At 40.6% G+C, this 7,620-nt stretch overlaps 1 protein-coding gene across 1 annotated transcript in view; it reads left to right on the plus strand.

Moving 5' to 3' along the window:
- LOC103355073 (glutamate decarboxylase 1) overlaps window positions 1–4,497 on the plus strand; it is a 12,267-nt gene extending 7,770 nt beyond the window's left edge. Inside the window, exons 7-17 of the mRNA XM_008278728.1 lie at window positions 4–103; window positions 622–737; window positions 834–913; window positions 997–1,051; window positions 1,445–1,561; window positions 1,686–1,750; window positions 3,007–3,085; window positions 3,199–3,348; window positions 3,434–3,541; window positions 4,057–4,146; window positions 4,324–4,497. Of these exons, the coding sequence (XP_008276950.1) occupies window positions 4–103; window positions 622–737; window positions 834–913; window positions 997–1,051; window positions 1,445–1,561; window positions 1,686–1,750; window positions 3,007–3,085; window positions 3,199–3,348; window positions 3,434–3,541; window positions 4,057–4,146; window positions 4,324–4,497 (1,134 nt within the window). The remainder of the gene's footprint in view (window positions 1–3; window positions 104–621; window positions 738–833; window positions 914–996; window positions 1,052–1,444; window positions 1,562–1,685; window positions 1,751–3,006; window positions 3,086–3,198; window positions 3,349–3,433; window positions 3,542–4,056; window positions 4,147–4,323) is intronic.
- The last annotated feature ends 3,123 nt before the right edge of the window (window positions 4,498–7,620 follow it).

Genomic DNA, 7,620 nt, shown 5'->3' on the forward strand with positions numbered 1-7,620 from the left:
GAGATCGCCCCTGTTTTCGTGCTAATGGAGCAGCTGACACTGAAAAAGATGAGAGAGATCATTGGCTGGCCGGATGGAGAGGGTGATGGAATATTTTCTCCAGGTAAAAGCGCAACCAATGATCAACTTGTAATAGGAGCTCAGGAAGTGGCTGAATAGGATCAAAGCCTTCATACAACCTCTTGTTATTATGCTTTGTTTTCACAGACGTACCTACTGTATGTTCTGTCCTGTAGCTGTGAATTTGTATCATCCACTGCTACATGGTTGAGATCAAAATATAGCAAAGTACTCATTATGTAAAGCGGCCCATTTCTGAAGACTATACAATGCATTTGGATCATAATTATTGGTGCATCAGTGTGTGAGCATCCCTTTAATGTAGCAAGAAGTATAGGCAGAGCTCATCTGAACTACTTTTTAAACTGCTGAAGCATATGAAGCACAATTTATTTCTTAATTATATTTATATTATCCATATGAATCTGCAAACTTGGAAATAAGGCCGACAAATACCAGTAGTGGAGGAAAAAGTGTCATTTTTGTCTTTTAAAATGTAGAGAAGAAGCATAAAATACTTCAAATGTGAGCTTCATTGCAGCACTCTGTGGGATTTTACAGGAGGAGCCATCTCCAACATGTACAGCGTGATGATCGCCAGATACAAGTACTTCCCCGAAGTCAAGACCAAAGGAATGGCGGCTGCACCCAGACTGATCCTCTTCACCTCAGAGCACGTCAGTCCAACTCCGTCTCTCTGTTACTGATCCTAATTTATGTCAATTAATGTCCCCCCAACATGAATTGTGACCGACGACCTTCTGTTACTGCAGAGCCACTACTCCATCAAGAAGGCCAGTGCAGCTCTGGGCTTCGGAACAGAGAACCTGATCCTTTTGAACACAGATGAGAGGTTTGCTTTGAGTTTAACCTACAAGCACGCAGCTTGATAAAATGTTAAATAATCTGGATGACTTATGTTTGCTTATTTTCCAGAGGGAGAGTCATTCCTGCTGATTTGGAAGCCAAAGTAATAGCGGCCAAGCAAAAGGTAAATGTCAGCAGCAGCGACTCAGACGTCGCCTTTCTAACTTGTTTATTTCCTTCTATCAGTTACTCCGTACAATGAGAGACACTAATACAGTGTGAGCTGTGGGGGAAACAGTGTGCCGGAGCAGTGAGGCCATTTCAATAAGGTTAATGCTGCTGTCTGTTCACATGCGAAGCTGCTCTGGTCTAAAGTACCTCTCCTGGAAGTCTTTCTTCAAAGGCGAAGTGAAGTGCAGACGGGGAAGCAATTCGGCCTCAACAATAGGGAGGAGGGCATTATTTGAGAAATGTGCTTTAACCCATCGCTTTGATGTCAACAATCACAGGGAGAACAACAACATAACCACTAGAATTCAACCCAGAATTGTTCTTTTTCTCTGCGTCTGGCTTGCAGGGGTATGTTCCCATGTTTGTGAATGCCACCGCTGGGACCACCGTCTACGGAGCCTTTGATCCCATCAACGAAATTGCAGACATCTGCGAAAAGTACAACATGTGGCTTCATGTGGATGTAAGCGAAAACTGATAATTTCCAATATAAAAATGAATACCAGCTGTAAATATCAGCTCTCTGTTGCGCCGCTGTGATCAATATCTGCATCTTAGGGATGATGTCCATGTTGTGTTCTTTGCAGGGAGCCTGGGGAGGAGGTTTGCTGATGTCCAGGAAACACAGACACAAGCTGAACGGAGTGGAGAGGTAAATGAATGCAGCACATGATCATGTTAACATCAGTGTTAGCTTTGGTTTGAGTGTTATCAGCCCTTTCTGAATCACATTTGACAAACTAGACATCATGTGAACAGTTCTAAAGACATTATCAGTACCACAGTAACAATAATCTGGTGTGTCGATGGCAAAACAGTTGCTTCATACATTTTCCATTGTCTCCACTGGCACACACACAAAAAAGAAGAAACTTTAAACAGAGAAGGGGTCCCTCCTCCAAGGTGGACACACCTGCAATAGATGTCATGTGTACATAAAAAAGCAACAAACTAAATTGACAGTCTGGACAGTCAGGATGATGAAACACACATAGCAGGAAAAAACTCCAGGAAGGGAGAGAGAGGCCAGAGGACAAGTTGAATCTCCTCAAGAACAAAGAGTCAGATCAAACGTGTCTTAAAAGAGACATCTAGCCCAGGAGAGATGTCCCAGCATGGCTGATGGTCCAGCACAGAGAAGCCTGAGTGATAAAAGAGGACAGGGAGGGAAATAGGAAACAGTGAGAGAGAGAGAAAGTTACAAAGCTCTGACACTCATGTGTTTGAGAGACAACAGAGTAAGTGAAGGCTTTTGTAAGCCTTAAAGGTCCAGTGTGCAGGATTTAGTGGCATCTATTGGTGCTTCTGCAGATTGCTACCAGCTGAATATTCCTCCCTTCACCCTCCTTTGCAAGCATGTTGGAAAACCTGCTGTGAAAACACATTCTGGGCTGCTATAGAAACACAGCAACAAGGTGGATTCAGTTAAAAAAAAAGACTCATTCTAAGGTTTTAAAAAAAACTGAAACAAAACATAACCATTCTTAATTTCAGGTAATTACGGACCTTGAACTCTCTGCACACTACAATCTGTTGGCAGATTCAAAAGCTGTGTCATCTTTTTTTAGAAATGTATAGGAGCCAGAAACTGTTTTAATCCAGTCCCTAACCCTAACACACTTTTAATGTGCCAAACAAAAAAACCTGCTGTGTCTTACAATACACAACTTACGGTTTGCCTGGGACTAAAAGAAAAAGGTAAAATCTCACAGCTGTAGTCGGCTCCCATCGCCACAGATGTCTTAAATCTTATCTTTCAAAAGACAAATATGCAGAGTTATTTGGATTGAATCAGTTCCTGAGAGGATCGGCGTCTTTCTCAGATTACTTTTTCTGTTCCCAGACGCGATAAACACACTCGCACACATCCTTCACAGAGCTGTGTTTACTGTTTCAATATCTGCACAGGGCCAACTCAGTCACCTGGAACCCTCATAAGATGATGGGAGTGCCGCTGCAGTGCTCTGCCATTCTGGTCAGAGAGAGGGTGAGAGTGTGATTTCCACTTTCCTGCTCCACACAGCACCGCCTCTGCACACCAACAGCAGCTTTTTACTAAAAAAAACGCATCATCTCTCATTGCAATCGTTTCCGTTGCAGGGGTTATTACAAGGCTGCAACTCCATGTGTGCTGGATACCTTTTCCAGCCGGACAAACAGTACGATGTTACATATGACACAGGCGACAAGGCCATCCAGTGTGGGCGGCATGTCGATATCTTCAAGTTCTGGCTCATGTGGAAGGCAAAGGTGTGTTTTTATGTATGAACTCACTGCTTCTATCGGTTCTGCAGAACATGATGGTAACAATTCTTCTTTTTTTTCTACCTAAAAGGGAACAGTAGGATTTGAGCAGCATATCGACAAGTGCCTGGATCTGTCAGCGTACCTCTACAATAAAATAAAAAACCGAGAGGGCTTTGAGATGGTGTTCAACAGCGAGGTGAGAGGATTGTTCCCACAAATATTTGAAGAGTTCATTTGCAAACTCCATCTTCACAAACCTTCAGAAAACCCATTTTTCCATCATCTACCTGAAACAATATTAATCAAACTTCAGTTATCTCTATTTTTGTCATTTCTACTGAGTCAAACCCACTCAACTTCAGTTTGGTATTATCTCAAGCAAACAACAAAAAAATAACAATAAATGGAGTTATCTGTTTTTGCAAATGAGCTCTTCTTTCTCAAATGAACGTTCACTGCAGTGCAAACTCAGATTATCAGCTGCAGCAACAATCACTCTGTTTTTATCTGAGCTGCTGTCCTGCTTTACAAAACCCAGATTTTATTTTATTTTTTTTACCACCGTAATGTCGAGTTTCATATCTTGACTTGGTTTTAGGATTGATCGGCTCATTTTGCCTTGCTGACACGTTGACAAGAAAACGCTGAAGTTACAGAAGGCAGTTTTTGTCGGCGCTCACTGCAAATGTTGTTCCCATTTTCTCTTATCAGCCGCAGCACACTAATGTCTGCTTCTGGTACTTTCCACCGAGCCTGCGAGGTCTGCCTGATGGCGAAGAGAGGCGGGAGAGGTTGCACAAGGTAATGACTCATTAATCTCCTTTTTAGGCTTCATTTCTAGTTCATTTCTTGTTCCCCTAGTCTATTGGATTGATTGAGTATTTTAAATGCTTGGATTCACCAATTTGTACAGTAAAGTAAAGCACGATTGTGTATGCTTCAAGCAAAGTTCTGAATTCTGCACATTTTCTGCAACAGGTGGCCCCAAAGATCAAGGCCATGATGATGGAGTCGGGGACCACGATGGTGGGTTACCAGCCACAGGGAGACAAAGTCAACTTCTTCCGCATGGTGATCTCCAACCCCGCCGCCACCAGGTCAGACATCGACTTCCTGGTGGAGGAGATCGAGCGACTGGGCCACGACCTGTAAGAGCCACACCTGCGTAATAAAACCTTTTTCTTTCCCTCCAAACATTTGTCTTTTCCAACTCTGGAGAGCCTTGAGCTTGGCTTCGTGTCCCCTTTGTCTCATAAAGACGTTGAGATTTTTTTGCTTACGGATCTTTTCCGGCAGTGCACATACGAATAACGATACGCCCCGTGTGTTCCCGTCTCTTCTGTCTTTAGCAACAGTATATTTAAAACATTAGCACACCAGGATAAAAAAAAAAAAAAAAGAACAAAGCACAGTGGTGTTCTTGCTAAGACATATGTGAGGTGGAAAGAGATTGATACGGTGGTAATGTGGTGAGTTTTATGGAAATATGCAGTGGCAAGAATATCTGAACACGACATGATTCTGTATGAAGCAGCTATAAAAATATTACTGTTGGTTGGTATTAAAAACAGAATGAAATCCAAATATTTTTCCACAAAGCACAGTGTAGAAAATATTGACATAAACAGCATTAATATAAGCTAATTATTATTATTATTATATATATGGTAATTATCAAGCCAGATGCACCACAACATTGTAGCTGTTCTTTCCCTTTGATATTACATACGTGGGAACATATAGCACAGTCACTGTACTTGATTGCTGTGTTTTTAGACATCTTTGTGTAGACTGTGTAAAGTATTGTTAAATTGCCTTCGTGCCAAATGTGTCCTAGTTTTACAGTGAGAAAATCCTATATGTAAATCGACCATAAAGTACAGTCTGTGATAGATGAATCACTTTATTTATATTGAGAGATTATAATTGTGACGATCCGCTGTTCTGTTCCATTTGTAACGTAACCTCCCTGCTGTTTGGAATCTCTGCTGTATTATATCGCAATGTTTTGAATAACATTTACATCTTTTAGTGTATTTGTGAACCAAAGAAGGGTTAAGTTACATTTATGAATACGTACGTGGCCCTTATTCTCCCTTAAGGAAGGATTCAGATGTTTATATAAGAGTACTTAATTTACCGCCTTTAACGTTAGTGCAATCTATGTTGTGTAACTGTGCGATGTCGTTGTGATTCACTGACTGAATGTTGTCCAGACACTCGGCTACACGTGGGAGGACTGACTGGCGGTGCGGCTGCAGCTGCTGCCGCCGCCGCTGCCTGTGCTTCGTTAATGACAAAAAGCACAACAACGCTAAACCATGATCATGGGGCAGCTTTTATTCTAGGGACATATGATTGTCTGTATTATAATGTGTTAGGTGGAGTTATACTATAATATGCAAAATTTCCTTTGTCTTAACATGCTAACTTAACTGTAGGCACAATTTTATGTTGAGAAAAATCTATGTGACAAACTGGGATTATTTATCATTAAGCCTTTTGCTTGAACAATGAAATGCACAGAGTTTGCTATTGTAATAAGATTTATTGAACAATTGTACATTCCTGAATTAGTGGGATGAGACGTCCCTTGTTGTATTCAGTGTAGGCACTTTAACGAATCATTTGCAGAGTATTACTGGTGTATCCACGACACTAATAAAGACATGAGCTGTAGAACATCTGTGGCACAATCATTTGCCGTTTGTCTAAAAAGACTTGGGAACTTTAGAAATAAATATATGAGCCTCTTTAATTTTAGGTGACACTGGATTTACCTTCTTATTGTTTGGGATTCCACTGAATCCAGTTTTATATGCAAGAATACTAGAAAAAGCGAAAGAGTCTTTAACTGTACAACAACTAAATAAGGTGACAAAATACGGAGATGACCACAAAGCATTGTTTTATATGTTTGTCTTGTTCGCCAAAAAGGAATCCACAGATAAAGAAATCCCTTCCTATATCGTGTTATTACCTTTGGGTCAGTTATAGGACAGTTTGATGGGTCAGATGTGTCATTTTTGTTCAGAGTGTCGGTGTATGAATCAGACAGCAACACAGAAAATATGATCACGATACCATACAGTAATTCTACGACACAATGAAGACAATTATCTACCATACATCACAGTAAATGTGTAGCTGAAGAACAAAAAACACCCCTAAACAGACAAAAAGTGGGAATTATGTGTCTATTCAATGCACTGTGGTGTCCGTCTGTGTGTATTATCATTACTGATCAGTTTTAATAATCATTCTGATTTGCTTTCCTCCAGTGTCTGCCATGTTCCCCCCTTGAGTTTCTTCTTCACCACAAGTTAATTACATTCCCTTCACCTTCAGTCACTTAAAAAGTATCACCATGAGGAGTAACAAGAAGCTTTATTTTTATTGTACAAAAAATACAAGGACATTTTGTTTGGCATCATCTTTGTAGCAGCTAATATGGTCACCGTCTAAGAAAAGAAAAGTTAAAAGGTGATATAATAAATAATAAAATAGCAATAAAATAAATATTAAAAGTGAGTAATGAAGTAGAAACTCTCGTGAGTCAAATCCATTTACAGTGTCTGCATGTTCTAAAAAAAAAAAGCCACTATTTGGTATCGAGTATCAACAATTTATCACAAGAAGAACTGATACAATATAATGCTGTATAGATATTTATATATATAGATGTCCCACCCCTTGATTTTAGAATCATCTTCATATACAGTTCTCATAAAATTTGGAAAACATCTGAGGCTGATGAAACAATGCTCAGTTTGCTGTCTGATTTGGTAAAACAGGCCTCCAGGACCCCAAACACAACATCAAAGAAACCCACTGTTCATCCGTCACAAACTGACAAGAGAAGATCATTTCTGTGCCGATGTCCAATCATTACACAGCTGAATTCAATATATGGAAAAAGAGTCATAATCTGGTCATTAATCAGTCTTGGACATTATCTATGTACAGAGGAAAGGCCTGAACCCTTGACCCCAACAGTCAGGTGGGTCTGTTGTGCTGCAGGGGACATTTTTATGGCATAGTTTGGATCCGCTTGTTCCCTATTAGGGACAAATCACTGCAAATCAATGCAAAGGCAAATCTGAGTGATCGTCTTCATCCTCTGATGAAGCATTTAATGGGGGCGGGCTCCTCCTGAGGGCACCAGGGGTCACGGGATGGTTTGGTGAGCATGAAAATGATGTGACTCATATCACAGTCACCAGATCTCAACCAAATTAAACACCTATGGGAGATTTGGGACTGACTGCTCCCCAG

This window comes from Stegastes partitus, unplaced genomic scaffold (assembly GCF_000690725.1).
Source record: "Stegastes partitus isolate 25-593 unplaced genomic scaffold, Stegastes_partitus-1.0.2 Scaffold130, whole genome shotgun sequence".
NCBI classification, from domain to species: domain Eukaryota; kingdom Metazoa; phylum Chordata; class Actinopteri; family Pomacentridae; genus Stegastes; species Stegastes partitus.